Source organism: Callithrix jacchus, chromosome 7, assembly GCF_049354715.1.
Source record: "Callithrix jacchus isolate 240 chromosome 7, calJac240_pri, whole genome shotgun sequence".
NCBI lineage: Eukaryota > Metazoa > Chordata > Mammalia > Primates > Cebidae > Callithrix > Callithrix jacchus.
Window position 1 is genome coordinate 23,279,120 of NC_133508.1, and position 20,190 is coordinate 23,299,309.

General features: G+C 38.2%; 1 protein-coding gene and 1 non-coding gene across 4 annotated transcripts in view; one reads left to right on the forward strand and one right to left on the reverse strand.

The window, feature by feature from the left end:
- The window catches only part of LOC144576887 (uncharacterized), a 114,849-nt gene that overhangs the window by 22,271 nt on the left and 72,388 nt on the right, over positions 1 to 20,190 (reverse strand). For all 3 annotated transcript variants that reach the window (XR_013519585.1, XM_078329604.1, XM_078329603.1), the window contains one exon: positions 16,236 to 16,349. Coding sequence is in view for 2 of the 3 variants with exons in the window: in XM_078329604.1 (XP_078185730.1) it covers positions 16,236 to 16,349 (114 nt within the window). In the remaining variant the exon portion in view is untranslated. The remainder of the gene's footprint in view (positions 1 to 16,235; positions 16,350 to 20,190) is intronic.
- LOC118143401 (U6 spliceosomal RNA) lies at positions 4,225 to 4,330 on the forward strand. Its single transcript, XR_004727622.1, has one exon. It is a non-coding gene; the product is annotated as a U6 spliceosomal RNA (small nuclear RNA).

Sequence of the window (20,190 nt, forward strand, 5' to 3'; positions counted from 1 at the left end):
AGGGTCCTTTTACCCCCACCCAACCTCCCCAGGGAATAGAACCTCCTGTTTGCAAGCTCATGAATATCAATGAGTTCAAACCATACTTGAAAGAGTCAGAACATATTGCAAAAGGCAAATTGCAAGTTGGTTCCTAAAGCTTGGGCAAAGGAGCGAATAATCTAGCCCCAGCCCTAGTCCCAGGGCTGGCACAGCACCTGAGCCTAACAGGAGGGTGGGGAGAACCTTGGCTCGAACCTCTTGTGGATCAAGAGAAGAGGAGGAGAAAGCAGGAGCCCAGGAGCTTTTAGTTTCCAATTTAAGATGTAAATTTCCAATTCTTTGTTGCTACCATATGGAAATAAAATAATTTGTGTATGTTGACCTTGTATCTTGTGACCTTGTTTACATTTGCTTCTTAGTTAGCTGTGATTACTTTTTGGTAGATTCCTCAGGAGTTTCTGTATCAACAGATGCATTGCCAGTGCGTAATGACAGTTTTACCTATACGTTTCTAAAGACAGGATTTTTATTTTGGTTTCTTGCCTTATAACATTAACTGGAAACTTGCATTGAATAGAAGTAACAAGAGGGAACATCTTGCCTTCTTCCCAATCTTAGGAGAAAATAATTCAGTTTTAAATTATGGTATTAGCTGTAGGCTTTTGGTGGATTTCCTCTATCACATTAAGGAAGTTTTCTCCTATTTCTAGTTTGCTAAGGATTCTTATTACTATTTTTAAAAATAATGAATGGGTATTTAAATTTGTCAAATGTTTTTGTGAACCTTTTAAGATGAAACTATGTGGCCGGGCGCGGTGGCTCAAGCCTGTAATCCCAGCACTTTGGGAGGCCGAGGCGGGTGGATCACAAGGTCAACAGATCGAGACCATCTTGGTCAACATGGTGAAACCCCGTCTCTACTAAAATTACAAAAAATTAGCTGGGCACGGTGGTGCGTGCCTGTAATCCCAGCTGCTCGGGAGGCTGAGGAAGGAGAATTGCCTGAACCCAGGAGGTGGAAATTGCGGTGAGCCGAGATCGCGCCATTGCACTCCAGCCTGGGTAACAAGAGCGAAACTCCGTCTCAAAAAAAAAAAAAAAAAAAAAAAAAAAAAGATGAAACTATGTAAGTCATATAGTTTCTCCTTTTTAGTCTGCTAGTACTATAAATTATATTTATTGATTTTGGTATGTTGACTCAATAGTACATTTCTGGGATAAACCTGCCTTGTTCATGATGCATTCTTTTATTATATGTAGCTGAATTTGATTTACTGAAATTTTAAGAATTTTTGTGCCTGTGTTCATAAGAAATATTAGTCTGTAGTTTTCTAACTTTTAAATTTCTTTTTCTAGTGTTATCAGGGTAAAACTAACTGCATAAAATGAACTGGAAAGTCTTCTTTCTGTAGTTTTCTGTAGGATTGGCTTTATTCCTTCCTTAAACATTTGGTAGAATTCATCAGTCAAGCCTCTGGATCTACGGTTTTTCTTTGTAGAAAGGTTTATGACTACAGCTTCACTTTCTTTCATATAAATAGAAATATTTAAATTATTTCTTTTTGAGTGAGCTTCAGTTGTTCTAATCTTTCAAGGAATGCATTTTTATCTAATTCGATAAATTTATTGATAACTTTTTAAAATTATCCTTTTAGTACTGTATTGAAATTGTTCATGCTGGGTACTTGTAATTGTGTGTTCATCTATTTTTCTTGTTTAACTTGGCTAAAGATTTACCAGTGTATTTTCAAAAGCTGACTTTTGGTTTCATTGATTTTCTCTACTGTTTGTTCATTTATTATTCCATTGATTTCTGGTTATTTCTTCCCTTCCGCTTATTTTGAGTTAAATCGCTCATCTTTTTCTAGTTTCTTATGGTGGAAACTTAGTTAGTTATAAAGTTTTCTACTTTACAAAATAAGTATTTAAAGTTACAAATTTCCAGCCAAGTGCAGTGGCTCATGTCCGTAGTCCCAGCACTTTGAGAGGCCAAGGAGGGTGGATTACCTGAGGTCAGGAATTTGAGACCAGACTGGCCAAGTGGTGAAACTCTGTCTCTACTGAAAATACAAAAATAAGCTGGGTGCGGTGGCTGTAGTTCCAGCTATTCCAGAGGCTGAGGCAGAAGAATCTCTTGAACCTGGGAGGTGGAGGTTGCAGTAAGTCGAGATTGTGTCACTGCACTCCAGCCTGGGGGACAGAGTGAAACTTCATCTCAGACAAACAAAAAATTATACATTTCCTTTTTAGCACTGCTTTAAATGATTCCCACACTTTTTATATGTGCTGCTTTCATTTTCATGCCATTCAAAATATTTTCTTATCTCACATGTGATTTTTTTTTTTTTTTTAAATAAGATGGAGTTTTGCCCTTATTGCCCAGGCTGGAGTGCAATGGTGCCATCTTGGCTCACTGCAACCTCCACTTCCTGGGTTCAAGCAATTCTCCTACCTCAGCCTCCCGAATAGCTGTGATTACAGGCACCTGCAACCAGGCGCAGCTAATTTTTTGTGTTTTCAGTAGACACGTAGTTTCTTTTTCTTTCTTTCTTTTTTTTTTTTTGAGACGGAGTTTCGCTCTTGTTACCCAGGCTGGAGTGCAGTGGCGCGATCTCGGCTCACCGCAACCTCCGCCTCCTGGGTTCAGGCAATTCTCCTGCCTCAGCCTCCTGGGTAGCTGGGATTATAGGCACACGCCACCATGCCCAGCTGATTTTTTGTATATTTAGTAGAGACGGGGTTTCACCATGTTGACCAGGATGGTCTCGATCTCTTGACCTCGTGATCCACCCGCCTCGGCCTCCCAAAGTGCTGGGATTACAGGCTTGAGCCACCGCGCCCGGCCTAGACACGTAGTTTCACCATGTTAGTCAAGCTGGTCTCAAACTTGACCTCAGGTGCTCCACCCACCTTGGCCTCCCAAAGTGCTGGGATTACAGGTGTGAGCCACTGTGCCTAGTCGTGATTTTTAAAAATTGTTGTCAGAGAATATACTTTGGAAATTAATCCTTTAAATGTTATTGAAACTTGTTTTTTGGACCCAATATGATCTCTCTTGGTAAATTCTCCATGTTCACTTGAAAAGAACGTTTATTCTGCAGTTGTTGGGGGAGTGTTTTTTTATAAATGTCAATTAACTTAAGTAGTTAATAGTGTTGCTCAAGTTTCATGCATCCTTATTGGTTTTCTTCCCACATATTTTAACAATTCTTCAGAGAGGAGCATTGAAATTTATAACTGTAATTGGGTCTATTTCTTCTTCTACTTCTATTAGGTTTTGCTTCATCTATTTTGAAGCCCTGTGAGCATTGTTTTCTGCTTTCTTTCCCATTACGAACCCCTAATATGAAACCTACTTTGTATAACGTAGCCAATTATCTTACTTTTGCTTAATGCTTGCATGACATTATGTAATTTTTTTGCAGGATTTTGGGAAATGCTTTGTTATTCTTTTTTTAAACCTGTCCATGTCTTTATATTTAAAGTCAGTTTCTAATAGACAGAATACATATAGTTAGGTCTTGCTTTTTTATCCAGTCTGACAATCTGTCTTTTAATGGAGTGTTTAGACCATGTACATTCAACAGAAACATTGATATAGTTGGGTTTCCATTGACCATATTGTATCTGTTTTCCCTTTGTCTCATCTATTTTATATTTTCTTTTCCTTTCTTCTTTTATTCATTTGTACTAAGCAAATATTTTTAGATTCTATTTTCTCTCCTCTATTGGCTTACCAGCAATACCTCTTTTGTATTTTTTTTTTTTTTTAGTGGCTGCTCTAGGGTTTACAATATTTAACTAATCACAGTCTACTTTCAGATATCATTATATCATTTCACATGACATGTAAGAACCTTACGAAGCAGACTTTCATTCTGCTACTCCTGTCCTCTGTGTCACTGTTCTAATATATCTTACTTTTGTGTAGTCAATGAACCCCAGAGACTTAGTTATATTTTCTTTAAATAGTCAAATGTTTCTTAAAGAGATTAAGTAGGAAAAAAATGTTTTTATATTCATCATTTCCAGAGTTCTTTATTACATTGTGTGAGTTAAAATTTTTATCAGTTATTTTCTTTCTGCCTGAAGAGATTCCTTAAACATTCCTGCAGTTCTGCTGGTGATGAAATTTTTGTTCTCATTTTACTAGGAACATCTTGCTTTTTCATTTTCTTTTTTGGTACAATATGATTACATTTATAATATTGGAACATGTATGTTTAAAAATGCATAGAATACTTGCTTCAGCTGCATATATACTAAAACTGGAATGATACAGACAAAATTGGCTTGGCCCCTTTTGCATGAGGATGATATGCAAATTCAAGAAGAGTTCTATATTTTTGTATTTAATGCACTAAACTGTGCACTTAAAAATAGATTTTATGTTACGTATATTTTACCACAATGAAAAACATAGAAATGGATCAAGAAATACATATATAAAACTGTTAATATTGGCTTACTCCTTGGAAGAGGAGGTGGAGCTGAAAGACGACTTTCAGGGCTTTTAAATTCCAGTTTTTAAACTTTTATTTGGAAATTATTTCAAACATAAAAAGTTTGCAAGGGTTTACTCAGATTCACATACTGTTGACATTTTACCCCATGTGCTTTGCCATTTTCAGTCTCTTTTTATACATACATTAAAAATATATCATCTATATCTGCATATGTATTTGGGCATAAACTATATATATATATACATATATTTATGAAGTATTTGAGGGAAAAATACTCAGCATATTTCCTAAAATAGGGATTCTCCTTTATAACCACAGTACACTTAACAAATACAGTACATTTAATTCCTTTTTCTTTTTTTTTAACAAGTAAAAATTAAATTATGATGCACAACATGTTATTTTGATATGTGTATATGCATTGTGGAATGGCTAAATAAAGCCATTTTGCATATGCACCACCTTCACATACTATTTTTTTGTGATGAGAAAACTTAAAATCTCTTAACAATTTTTAAGTATATAATATATTGTTATAAACTATAGTCATCTTGATGTTCAGTAGAACTTGAACTCATTCCTCCTAACTGAAAATTTGTGTCTTTGAACCAACATCTTCCCAACTACTGCACCCACAGTCTCTGGTAACCACCATGGAACTTGGTTACTATGAGTTTGACTTTTTAAAAATATTCTACATATAAATGAGGTCACCAATATTTGTCTTTCTGTGCCTGGCTTATGTCACTTAAGATAATGTCTTCCATGTTCATCCATGTTGTCACAAATGACAAGATTTCTGTCTTTTTAAAGGCCGAATGGTATTCTGTTGTGTATATACACCACATTATCTTAACACTTAAATTGATTCCGTATCTTGGCTGTTGTGAATAACGCGGCAATGTACATGTGAATGGAGGTATCTCTTTGATGCACGGATTTAATTTTCTTTGGATGTATACCCAGACGTGGGATTGCTGAATCACATGATAGTTCTATTTTTCATTTTTTGAGGAACGTCATAGTATTTTCCTCAATCGCTGTACTAATTTATAGTCCCACCAACAGTGTGCAAGGCTTTCCTCTCTTCTACATCCTTGCCAATTCGTCTTATCTTCTGTCTTTCCGGTAATAGCCATCCTAACAGGTGTAAGGTAATATCTCATTGAGGTTTCAATTTGCATTTCCCTGATGATTACAGATGCTGAGAACGTTTTTTTCTTTCCTTTTTGTTTTTTGTGATGGAGTCTCACTCTGTCACTCAGGCTGGAGTGCAGTGGTGCGATCTTGGCTCACTGTAACCTCTGCCTCTCAGGTTTAAGCGGTTCCCCTGCCTCAGCCTCCCAAGCAGCTGGGATTACAGGCGCCCACCACAACCCCTAGCTAATTTTTGTATTTTTAGTAGAGACAGGGTTTCACCATGTTGGCCATACTGGTCTTGAATTCCTGATCTCAGGTGATTCACCTGCCTCGGCCTCCCAAAATGCTGGGATTACAGGCATGAACCACTGTGCCCTGGCTGAGCATTTTTTTTTTCATATACCTAGTAGTTATTTGTATGTCTTCTCTTGAGAAATGTCTATTTAGGTCATTTGCTAATTTTTAAATCAGGTTATTCGTCTTTTTACCTTTGAGTTATATGAGTTTCTCACATATTTTGCAGGCTGATTATGGTTTGCAAATATGTTTTCCCATTCTGTAGATTTCTCTTCACTCTGTTAGTTGTTTTCTTTGCTATGCAGAGGTTTTTAGTTTACTGCAGTCCCATTTGTCTATTTTTACTTTTGTTGCCTATTTGTTTGTGGTCATATAAAAAAATTATTGCCTAAACTGATTTCATGGAGCCATTCCCCTATGTGTTCTTCTAGTTTTGCAATTGTAGGTTTTCTATTTAAGTCTTTAATCTATTTTGAGTTGATTTTGTATATGGTGTGAGATGAGGGTCTAATTTCAATCTTCTGCATATGGATATCCAGTTTTCCCAGCATTGTTTATTAAAGAGACTATCTTTCCCCATTGGAAGTCCTTGGTATTTTTGTTTAAAGTACATAGACTGTAAATGCATGGATTTATTTCTGGGATTTTTTATTCTGTCTCATTTATGTGTCTGTTTTTATACCACTGCTAGGCTGTTTTTATTACTATAGCTTTGTAGTATATTTTAAAATCAGTTACTGTGATGCCTCCTGCTTTGTTCTTTTTGCTCAAAAATGCTTGGGCTAATTATATTTTTGTGATACATAACATTTTAAGATTTTTTGCTATTTTTGTGAAAAATATTATTGGAATTTTGATAATGATTACATGGAATCTGTAGATCACTTTGGATATGGGTGTCTTAAGAATTTCAATTCTTCCAATCCAGAAATGTAAGACATCTTTCCATTTACTTGTGTCTTTAATTTCTTTCATCAGTGTTTCCCTCCTCTTTTATTTTTTGGAAAAGCTTAAGGATTGCTATGAGTTCTTTAAATGTTTGGTAGAATTCAACAGTGAAGTTATTAGGTACCAGGCTTTTCTTTGATGGGAAACTTAACTACTGATTCATTACTTGTTACTGGTCTGCTCATTTTCATTTCTTTGTAATTAGTCTTATAGGTTGTATATGTCTATGAATTTATTCATTTTTTCTAAATTGCCAGATTACTTCACTTAACATTGACACAATACTTTTATCTAATCTGCCATTTGTATTCTAATTTTACTGACTGATGTGATAATTTGCTTCAGCATTTTCTTCTCTCGTGTATAGGATTTAGCCTCTGGTGAGGGATTGAATTTAAGTGCCATGTCTCCTTAGCCTCCTTTAATCTGAAACATTTTCTTTTTCTTTTCAAAATGACATTGACATGTTTGAAAATGCAGTCTGCTCCTCCAACACCTTTTAACTAAAACATCCTTCATTTTGTGCTTGTCTGAAGTTTCTGCACGGTTTCACTTAGGTTATGCTTTCTTAGCCAGAATACTACGTAAGTAAGTTTCTGTCTTTCACAATTGCAGGCACATGATACTCATTTGTTCCTCGTTGGTGATGTTAATTTGTTTTTTTTAATAAAATAAATCTTCATGTTTTATTTTTAAAATATCACGTTACATTTAAATATATATGTAACTTAACACTAAATTTAAATATCATTCAGAATATGTAAGAGCAACCCGAGGAGTGACAATTTTGGAAATCAGCTTGACAATCTCATGAGGCATCTGGTTTTACTCACTCAAGATATGCTTTTGTTAGTACAGTGCATAGTTTTTTTTGCCAAATTTTGTTCACTCATTTTCATGTATATGAATACACAACCTATAAAATACTTACAAGTAAGCAAAATAAAATGCAAAAATCTTATTTTTAACTTGTTTTTTTAATCTCTTCATTATTTCTTTCCAATTTTAAATTATTTTTTGTATGCAGCCATTTAAGGTTTTCTATACACATACACAATACGAACTGAAATATGGATTACTATTTTTTTAATGGAATTTTGCTCTGTCACTCAGGCTGGAGTGCAGTGGCATGATCCTGGCTTACTGCAGCCTCTGCCTCCCCGGTTCAAGTGATTCTCCTGCCTCCTGGGTTCAGGTGATTCTCCTGCCTCAGCCTCCTGAGTAGCTGGGATTACAGGGGCCCACCACAATGCCTGGCTAATGAAATATGGATTTTTAACAAAAATGTCACAGCATATTTTTCTTATCATCTGCTATGCTTACTGATATTTTTGGCTGATTTTTGACTGTCAGATTGTATATTCCTACTTCATTCTTTTCCCCCAAGTTGTTACTAAAGTAACACATACATACAGAACATGCAAAAAATAATACATGTTTATCTCCAAGAACTTTCACAAACTGAACACACCCATGTGCCTAGCACTGAATCAACACACAGAATATCAGCCACATCTCAGAAGTACTTTTTGACACCATCCAGTTCTCAAAAGAGCACCCACTGTTTAATAGCACTACAGATTCATTCATTTTGATAATTTTATAAAATGAATTATAAAATTCTTTTTATATTTTATGTAAATGGAACCAGGAATATGGACTCCCTTGGGCTAGCTTGGCATAAGGCCTGTGAGTTTCCTCATTGTTGTGTGGATTGTGGTTTGTGTATTTCTATTGCTATCTAGTGTTCCACTGGGTGCAGCTGCCACAGTGTTTATCCATTTTTCTTGTTGATGGACATCTGGGCAGTTTCCTGCACAGAGCTGCTATGACTCCTGGGACTGAGAACATTTGAGAACCTACCTGTTGTAGACGTTTGTGTGGAGGGGAACAGGGTAGCTACACACGCAGCTTCAGTAATACTGCAAAACAGTTTCCCAATGTGGTTTAATTTAAACTCCACCATGCATGCATGAATGGTATGATTGTCCCATGGACTTGCCAGGACTTGATATTGCTCTCTTTTTCATTTTAGCTGAACTGATGTGTGAAGAATTGTATCTCATCATGATTTAAATTCACATTTTCCTGAAGATGAAGAAGTTAAACGTCTTTTTCTATTTCTATTGACCATTTGGAAACTCGTTTTTTGTGTGGTGTCTATTCAAGTTTTTCGCCCACTTTTCTAACGGGTTTTCAGGATTTTTCTTTTTAAGTGGGAGAAATTTGTTTTGTATTCTGCTTTCTGTGCTTTATGGGATGTATATAATGCAAACAGTTCTTCGTTTGTGGCTTTCTCAATCCCTTATTCTTTAATTATGTATTTTGATGACAGCAGCTTTCACATTCTTTATTATAATCAAACTTATCTTTTTCCTTTGTATTTGGAATTTTATTGCATTAAAACAATAGTTTTCCTACTCAGCTCTTGTAAAGCTGCTCTTCTATCTTTTCCTTATAAAAGCCACTCTTCTTTTATAGTTAGAACTGACATGAAGAATATAAAAAATTAACAAGAGGAGCCCGGAAAAATGTGATTAGTGACATAGAAGAGAGGCCAAAAGAAAATGTCCCAATAAAAGCAACAGATGAATGGGAGGAATGTTAAACAGAGTTTAAATGACACTTGGGACACAATTAGTGGGGTGGATACGGGAACTCTCTGTACTCTCTGCTCAAATTTTACTGTGAACCCAGCACTAAAAATAAAGTTTATTAATTAATAAAAAAGGAAGCAAGCTAGAACTTCTGAAATAATTAAAATTAGAAAAGGAAATGCACACACATGTTCTTCATAGATAAAAGATATAAAGCCACAGTTTCAAAAAGTTGGATGTATGAGGAGGAAATAAGTACATAGGAAATAATATTGAGCTACATCATAGTCTGAACCCCAAAGATAATGAGAAAGATGCCGACAGCTGACATCTCAACATGTGCAGGGCCATTTAAAATATATAGTTTTGTTTTTTACATCAGTTCCAAGTTCACAGCAAAATTTAGCAGAATATAGAGCTTGTCTGTGTACCGCCTACTCCACACATGCACAGCCTCCCCCGTTATCAAAAGCTCCCAGCAGAGTGGTACACCTGTCACAATGGATGAACCGATATGCGCACATCACTGCTACCTAAAGTCCACGGTTTACATTAGGGTTCACCAGCTGATATGGGTATGGATATTTGTCCCTGCCCAAATCTCAGACTGAAATGTAATCCCCAGTGTTGGAGGTGGGGCCTGGTGGGAGGTGACTGGATTGTGGGAGTGAATCACTCATGAATGGTTCAGCATCATCCCCTTGGTTCTGTTCTCATGGCAGTGAGTTCTTGTAAGATCTGCTCCTTTAAAAGTGTGTGACACCTCCCCACTCGCTTTCTCTTGCTTTTGCTTTCACCAAGTGAAGTGCCTACTCCTGCTTCACCTTCCACCATGAATAAAAGCTCCCTGAGGCCTCCCCAGAAGCTAAGCGATATTGGTGCCACGCTTGTACAGCCTGCAGAACCATGAGCCAATTAAATCTCTTTTCTTTATAAATTAGCCAGCCTCAAGTATTTCTTTATAGCAATGCAAGAACGGGTTAGTTACCAGCTGATGGGCTTTTGGACTGGTTCTAATTTATGGTTATTATGATAACGCTGCTATGTGTGCAAGTCTTTGGACAGACATATGTTTACATTCCTGTTGGATTGGTATCTATGAGTGCAACTGCTGGGTCATATAGTGTCTGTTTAACTTTTTAAGAAACTGCCAAATTGTTTTCCAAAGACGCTGTATCATTTTGCATTCCCAGCAGCTATGTGTTTATATTTTTACATTAATTGTAAGCAAGTGAATTTTCATAAACTTGCTGAAAATTCTTATCTTAGATACTGCCAGATCACTGTCCTTGGACTTCTGTTCATTTTTGACTGAAAGAGCCTTTTACTTCATGAGTAGTTCAAAGAGAAAATGAGTTTTAACTCAGAATAAATCTAAGAAAAAAACGACCCAGAAAATTGTTTTTTCGCTCTTATTAGAAAATGGAAAGATACAGATGGCATTACTAAAGGAAGGACTTTCTAGCTTCAGTCTTGAAAAATAAAGGTCTTTTGCACTAGAAACCTGAATTTACACTCTCTACTATGGTAAGGCAAAAATTGATATTAGTTTATGGAAAGAGGTACTTCTTTAAACATGAACTAATATTAGGATAGGTCATTAACTTCACCTTTTGAGAAATCAGAAGATAATTTGAGAATCTAAAGACCTCATTTTACTTATTTTTTGAGACAGAGTTTTTCTCTGTCACCCAGTATGAAGTGCAGTGACATCAACATGCCTCACTGCAGCTTCAAACTCCTGGGCACAAGTGATCCTCCCATTTCAGTACCTCAAGTAGCTGCGACTATAGGTGCCTGTTACCACGCATGGATGATTTCTATTTTGTAGAGATGGGGTTGTTGGGGTCTGGCACGTCTGCCGGGGGACTACCGACCTGCAGGAGTCCCTGAGACCACCAACGTAGATGTCTCGTTCAACCTGAGGGAGAGAGTGCACGGAAGTGAAAGAATAAAGGAAAGCAGAGACTGGAGGGCTGGCTTAGGCTATGTCCAAGCAGCAATTTATTTTTGCAATACGTTTCATTATATACTTTTCTGAAGTCAAAGTTGTTTAGGCCAGATCAAGGTGCTTAAGTTACAGTAAGCAAGTTACGCCCACTAAGTTACACCCAGTAAGTAAGTTAAGCCCAGTAAGTAGGTTATGCCCAGTAAGTAGGTTACTTCTAGTAAGTAGGTTATGCCCGATAAGTCAAGGTAAGTAAATTACAGTCACGCCCAGTAAGTTATGGTAAGTAAGTTACAGTTACACCCAGTAAGTTACGATAAGTAAGTTACCAAGTGTAAATACTTAAGTTAATATTTTACAATGAAGGTAACAAGGGTCCAAAATGAACACAATCAAGCAATAAACCATAAGGAGCCGAAAGTGGACACATTGCCTCCCAAGTCCTCATATCCCTAAAGTAATGTCTGTTAATTATTTAGAATAACATAGTCCCTCTCTCAGTTCCTACTTTCCCTCAGCTCGACTCTCCCAACCAGGGATCTGTGTCCAGGCTCACTGTATTGCGAGGCCCATTTCCTAGGGGGCCTCACACGGGAGTGATCCCCACATGGGGTCTCACTATTTTGCCCAGGCTGATCTGAAACTGCTGATCTCTAGCAATCCTCTTGCCTTGGCCTCCCAAAGTAAAGATTTTAAAAAGGAGAAAGCTTAATAAAGTTCCCAAGTTGTCATTTTTATTTTGAAAGGGTCATTGTAATGGTGGCAAAAAGATAATCCTAGAAATAAAGAATAATCCCCAATTAGTAGCCACTAATTCATCACTTTCACCCACAGTGGAATGAATACCAGATCTTCCTGCAATGCCCTAAAACACAACTGTACAAAGTTATAGCCTCTTGAGAAACAATGTGTTCTTTTTGGTGACCATGTTGAATGATGTCAACCACATGGTACATGGGGGATATCACAGGCACCAGTGTGCATCCCAGGAAAATCACTATCAGTTAACAGACTTGTCAGTTAACTTGTAAATTAACTTCAGCTAAACTTTACAATTAAAAAAGGTTATAATAAAATAGTGTTTTTACATCCCTTTTCAATGTTTTTTCCTCTGTGCTTCTGATACTCACCCTTTTTTGTCCCATCCCAAGTACATAGTTCATGCATCATTTTATTGGGTCTGAATTCAGCCAAGATATATGTATGTATGTGTGTGTGTGTGTACACACACACACACACACACACACACAGCTATATATATATATATAGCTATATATACATATATATATGTATATATAGCTGTGAAACTATTTGAAAAAAGTTTCACTTAAAGTTTTCTTAAGCATACATCTTGTGCTTCAGGGACATGAATGAGTATTTGGGAAGTAAGGGTGTTTTCCTAATATCCTTCAAAATACATCACATGGGCAGGTAGGCAGGTAGTTACTTTCTCTTGGGTCCAACCCTCATGAGGTACATATATACATGACTTACTGGGTCTACAGTTTTCAAGCTTTTAGTCTTTAAAAAAGAGGGGCTGGGAGTGGTGGCTCATTTCTGTACTCCCAGCACTTTGAGAGGCTGACGCAGGTGGATCTCTTGAACCCAGGAGTTCTAGACCAGCCTAGGCAACATGATGAAACCTCATCTCTAAAAAATACAAAACTTTGCTAGGCATGGTGGTGCACACCTGTGGTCCTACCTACTTTGGAGGGTGATATGGGAGGATCGCTTGAGCTCAGGAGTTCAAGGCTCCAGTAAGCCATGATTGCACCCTGCACTCTGGCCTGGGTGAGAGAGTGAAACTCTGTCTCAAGAAATTAAAACAAATAAGCTGCAAATATTTCCTGAGATCTTAGTCTATCTATCTATCTATCTATCTATCTATCTATCTATCTATCTATCTATCTAATTTACCTATCTATTGGTTACCTGTAATTTTACAGAGACATAATTAAGTACAGAGTAATTAAGAAAGGAGAAGAAGGATAAGATAGTATGTGCCCAGAAGGAATATATAATATACATAGCCGGCAAGATGTGCCTATTCTGTTGTGCCCACTTTTAATTAGCATTCTGTGTAGTTTCCTTATTTAGAAATCATCTCTTCCTCACACACACAGACACACACACACATGAGTGTGCATTCACATATGCACACCACATTGATTTTTAATGACTTACGAGGTCTACAGTTTTTAAGATGCATACCACATCCTTTTCAAAGTCTACAGCTGTTCAATTCCACAGATGGGAGGATATTGAGAAAAGCTGTAGAAGAAACCTCAAGATGTTAGTACTTCTGTATTTTGGGCAATATGTTGATTTCAAGAATGGTCCCAAGGTGTTCATGACTGCCTGTGTTCACTCTGGGCTGGCCATGTGACTTGTTTTGGCCAATAGGGATGGTGGCAAACTTGATGTAATGGACAGTGGGAAAATAATTAATGCACACCTGGGACACTGGTAACTCCCATTTTTCCCTCTTTGTTCTTTCTTTTCTTTCTTATTTATTTATTTATTTATTTATTTGAGACAGAGTCTTGTTCTGTCAGCAGGCTGGAGTGCAGTGGTGCAATCTTGGCTCACTGCAACCTCTGCTTCTGGGTTTAAGTGATTCTCCTGCCTCAGCCTCCCGAGTAACGGGGACTACAGGTATGTGTCACCACGTTCAGCTAATTTTCATATTTTTAGTAGAGATGGGGTTTCACCATGTTGACCAGGATGATCTCGGTCCCTTGACCTCAAGGTCTGCCAGCCTCAGCCTCCCAAAATGCTGGGATTACAGGCATGAGCTGCTGCACCTGGCCAGTTCTTTATTTTCTATCTTTAGACAAAACAACAACTTTTATATGTGCAACAGAACAAATAAAACTGACTTGTTCTTCTAGTTTAGTCATTGTTATAACAGACTTTTGACCATTTTATCATAGTTCTTGTAATTACAGAACTTTAAGTTTCCCTGGGAAATCTGAGAATGGCAGTTGCCTCTCCCCTTCATTTGGTGGCTTGTTGGTAAATGTTCAACCACTAGTTCTTTGAGAAATGAAAAAGCCCTAGATAGTGAGACCTCATCTCTACAAAAAATTAGCTAGGCATGGTGGTGAGCACCTGTGGCCTCAGCTACTTGGAAGACTGAGGCAGGAGGATGGCTTGAGCCCAGAAGTTTGAGGCTGCAGTGAACCATGATTGCACCACTGCATTTCAGCCTGGGGGACAGAGTGAGACCCAGTGTCTAAAAATGAAAAAAGGAAAAAAAAAAAAAAAAAAAAGGGAAAACCCCTCAGATGTGTAGGATTTGCTGATTTCTGTGGTATAAATGCTCCCACTGTGGTTAATTTCAAGCTACTGATATCATGTCACTTCATATGGAGATAATTGTATAGTATTTCCACTGAACAAACAGAATAAATGTAAATAACCATGAGAGGATAGGTAGTAGTCAAAGGTAGGAAAATAACTAGGAAATGATACATTTTAAATGTTTATTACCTTTGATATTAACATGATTTATTTAATTGTACATTTATGTAGTTTAGGCTTTTTTTTTTTAGACAGTGTCTCCCTCTGTTGCCCAGGCTGGAGTGCAATGATGAAATCTCAGCTCAATGCAACCTCCACCTCTTGGGTTCAAGCAATTTTCCAGCCTCAGCCTCCTTAGTAGCTGGGACCACAGATGTGTGCCACCATGCCCAGCTAATTTGTATTTATGTAGAGACTGTGTTTGGCCACGTTGACCAGGCTGGTCTTGAACTACTGAGCTTAAAGCGATCCACTCACCTTGGCCTCAAAAGTGCTGAGATTACAGGCATGAGCCACTGTGCCTGGACCAATTTAATTTTTAATAATGATGGTTTAACAGAGAGTTCTCCAAATTCCTGTAAATGTAATAATTGGTTTGATATGGTTTTGCTGTGTTTCTACTCAGATCTCATCTTGAATTGTATTCCCATAATTCCTATATGTTGTGGGAGGAACCTGGTAGGAGATAATTGAATCATAGGGGTTGTTTCCCCCATGCTATTCTCATGGTAGTGGCTAAGTCTCATGAGATCTGATGGTTTTATCAGGAGTTTCTGCTTTTGTGTCTTCTTCATTCTCTCTTTGCTTGCTGCCATCCATGTAATATGGGACTTGCTCCCTCTTGCCTTCTGCCATGATTGTGAGGCTTCCCCAGCCATGTGGAACTATAAGTCCAATTTAACCTTTTTCTTTCGTAAATTGACCAGTTTTAGGTATGTCTTTATTGGCAGCGTGAAAACAGACAAACTCATGGTTCTCACAAGTCAGTGTGAATTGGCTCCAGCATCTTCTGTATCTCATCTTACCGTAGCCACACGGATGTCTATAAAATGGTGGAGCCTAGAGCTCCAGGGGTCACTCTATCAGGGAACCAGGATGACCCCATCACTGGTGGGGTCTGGGAGGACTCTGGCGCAGCCAGAATCACTGTTGTGTTTTCACTGAAGGGTTTTCTGCCACATTTAGATTGTGTATCTTCAGATTCACAGGAAAGGCTGATTATAGGGTGTATGGAAACCAGCTGAAAGCAACACCCTTGTTCTAGTGACTTAACTCTTTTCCCTTTCAAACTCCTATGTGGTACTCCTCTCTAGAAAGATTGTCATCCCCAAACACTGCACACTCAGTTGTTCTCTTTTCTAATATTTCTTTCTTTAAGTCAGGAGTGGGAGGACACTGGCCCTCAGGTTCTATCTCGACTATCTATTTTTGGCATGAAGACCCCAAGGATAATTTCTTCATTTATACTCTAGTTGTGCAAATGTTTCATTGTTTAGTAGCAACAAATTAAAACCCCATAGTTTAGGGCTGTTATGCTTTACATTCTTCCCTTACCTGAGCTGCTCTTTCTCTTCTCTCTGTGGATTTCTCTGTATCTCTTCACCATTGGGTCTTTTCCCATAATTTGTCCTTTTCTATCTTCCTCTCTCTCTGGGTCTTTTAAATAGTCTGTAATATGAAATAAATGCATACATTTTGATTTTTCTTTCTTTTTTTTTTTTTTTTTGAGATGGAGTTTCACTCTTGTTACCCAGGCTGGAGTGCAATGGCGTGATCTCGGCTCACCACAACCTCCGCCCCCTGGGTTCAGGCAATTCTCCTGCCTCAGCCTCCTGAGTAGCTGGGATTACAGGCACGCGCCACCATGCCCAGCTAATTTTTTTGTATTTTTAGTAGAGACGGGGTTTCACCAGGTTGACCAGGATGGTCTCGATCTCTTGACCTCGTGATCCACCCGCCTCAGCCTCCCAAAGTGCTAGGATTACAGGCTTGAGCCACCATGCCCAGCCTTGATTTTTCTTTTAATCTAGAGATAAGGTCTTTCTCTGTCACTCAGGCTTGATCCCAGCTTCCTATAACCTTGAACTCTTGGCCTCAAGTGAACCTCCTGACTTGACTTCCCAAAACACTCGGATTACAGGTATGAGCTGCCACACCCATACTATTGGTTGTTTTTATGAAATCAAATATCATATTATCCCTCTGTTTTTTTTCTTTTTTAGATAGGATCTCGCTCTGTCACCCAGGCTGGAGTGCAGTGGTGTGATCAGAGCTTACTACAGCCTCAACCTCCCCACGTTCAGGTCATCCTCCCATCTCAGCCTCCTGAGTAGCTATAACTACAGACATGTGCCACCAAGCCTGGCTAATTTTTGTATTTTTTGTAGAGATGGGATCTCGCCATGTTGCTCAGGCTGGTCTTAACTTCTGGGGTCAAGCAGTCTGCCCACCTCGGCCTCTCAAAGTGCTGGGATTACAGGCCACCATAATCCCAGAGCCACCATGCCCAGCCCACATTCTCTTTTATTAATTTAAATGCTATGTGAATCGTATATGTTCTGTTTCACATTTTAAAACATGAATTTTATTTATGAGTTCCTTGATAGATTTTTGAGGGATTATCAATTGCTTTTGAGACAGAAAAATAATTTTTCTACAATCACCCTTAATACTTTATTATTCAGCCTGAGAGAATACTACCCACTGATAAACTAATAAAAGAAGCAGGAAACCAAATTAACAGAAAAACATTTTAGGGAGCTGGGACAGAGTAGTATGATGATGTGCTAGCAATGTAACTTCAAGCCATTTTACCAAAAATTGAAAAATAAAAAAACTCTGGAGAGATTGTAATCCCCAAAATTCTATAGAGTACTACAGTGTGAACCAGCTGGTAACATTTAATCTAAATTCTTCAGTAGCTCTGCTCCGGTCCTGTGTGCTGTTCTTTAACTAAATAGCAAAATAGATAGCTCAAATGGTAAGATGGACGACCCATCTGTGTTTGTCAGGGAGAGCTGTTCCCAGCTGGATGGCTCTAGAAGTGTGAGAATGGCAGAAAGCATGATCTACTCACAGATGCTATACTAACAGCCAAAGAGGGGCCTGTTGTTTAGAGAAGGAAGCTATTTTTAAAGTTTAACACAACTGGAAAGTTTTGACTCTGCAAGATCAGGAAGTCGTATTTCATTTTGATGAGATCCTAGCAGAGTTCTCCGTGCATGCTCAGAATCACGTTTTAGAAACTAGAAATATCCACAAGGGAAGCTATCAAATTATTAATATCTTATAAACCAACACCTAAGGAAAAGAGTCAAGTTGCTTGAATCAACGGAGATAAATACTGGGGCTAGAGACAAGGGCTTTTTTTTTTTTTTTGAGATGGAGTTTTGCTCTTTTTGCCTTGTTGCCCAGGCTGAAGTACAGTGGCACAATTTTGGCTTGCTGCAACCTTCACCTCCCAGGTTCAGGTGATTCTCCTGCCTCAGCATCCTGAGTAGCTAGTATTACAGGCACCTGCCATCACTCCCAGCTAATTTTTTATGTTTTTAGTAGAGACAGGGTTTTGCCATGTTGGCCCAGTTGGTCTCAAACTCTTGATTTCAGGTGACCCATCTGCCTTGGCCTCCCAAGGTGCTAGGATTACAGGCATTAGCTACCAACCCCTGCCGGGCTTGATCTCTTTAGGATCTCACAGAGTGACTAACACCATGGCTGCACAGTCAAGCTTTTGTTGAGGGCTAACTACTACAGAGAGCCTTACTTTGCCTGTAGCACAATTTTAAGAACAATAATCTCTCTAGGAATATGTAGGTGTTAGATGCTGGAGCCTGAGACACTGCCTTCTTCAACCTCTGAGAGATGGATTCAATGCAGACCCATCTCATAGGGACTAAGAGGAATGTTTCGTAAAATGACCAGATCAATGAATCTTCTCTCCCACTTTAAAAAATCTTCAGTGCAGGAAAAATGTTTGAGAATGTAATTCTAACTGGGGGCCAAGGTAGGGTTCCTGGCCTCCAATTGTTTTTTAAAGATTTCCAGTACCTAGACTGCCCTAGGGGGAGGAGTACCAAGTAGGTTTTACTGTACATTGTCACACTCAGGGGACAGGAAGTAGCCAAGAACATGGTTTCTTCTAGTCCATCAGGGAATGAAGGATTAGGACAAAATGGATTGTAGAGACACTTCATCATGTGTGAAAGGCAGTTGAATGGGTATCAAGTGCTTCCATATCCCTCCCCAAAACTCTCTGATGGGGCGTAGGTAGTTGCCATTTCTTCTATGAGTCAAGTTGAGATTGTAAGTAGAAAGCATAAATGTTTCTCCTTATAATAAAATAGACAAGCATGGTTTTAATTTTAGATCAAGGAGATTCAAGTTAGATCTAAGCAAGACTCTTCTTTCAGTAAGAATTATTTACAGTGAAAACAGTTCTCATTGAAATGCTGAAGATGTGAATTACAAGTGAATTTCTAATCAAAGTCAGACTTCCGTATTGTTTATGCATGTACTATAAGAAATAAAAAGGGGGGCATACAGCTAAAAATAGAAGATTCTGGACAGAGAAAACACAGACAAATGTAGTACAGTAACTCAACAAGATTGACAAGAAATATTCCATGATTGATCATAAATGATTTGTTTTCAGAACAAATTAATGAAAGATTGAGTTGAAATTTACATTTATAAAAGAAACCAGAAATATACGGGAAGATTAAACTTCTGTTTGTCACCCTGCAGGAGTGTTCTGTTTGGTTCCAGGGCTTTAAGAATGAAGTTCACTCTTTCTTTGTCAGAATGCTCAGGCTTGGAACCAAAATCTATCCACAGAGCCGCTGATCTCAAAACACAGATTATCCTCTCTCTTATCTCGCACATGACTCAACTCCCCATTCTTGAGCTGTCTATTTCTCCTTCTTGGATGAAAACTTTTCACATCTCACCTGTTAAGAGGAAGTAGTTTCTGCTTTCGCCAAATGATCCAAATAATGTGTGGTTTAAGGTCATTGTTCTTCCAGTCCTCCAGGTGCCTAATCTTATAGGGCACATAATCTTTTTCCACGGGGCTTTATTCTGAGGAAGATTCTTTTGTGAATCAAGATGTAGCTGGTATCACTTGAGAAAGTATAAGACCCCTGGGGTGAGCTGGGAACCATCACTTTGGAGTGAAGAAGGTAGTACTGAAGATTCAGTGAGCATACAGGTGTCTGCATCTGCTGCTGCCTGGCTCATCTGGTACCCTAAGACTGCTACCTGACCATGATTCAGAAGATACCAAGAAGAACTCAAAGAAATGCATCATTCAGTAAATTTTTACATTCTCTTACCACCTTCTAAATAATATAAACAAGATGGGTGGTGTAATTAAATTGTCAACAAGATTTGAGAAAATGTATAGTTCATGGCATTGTGATAGGAAAACACTACTCAGGTAGGCCTGTGGGTAAATACTTAACTAGTATTTACCTAATAGTAAAGTTGTTACGCTCACTTTGGCTCCCTACTG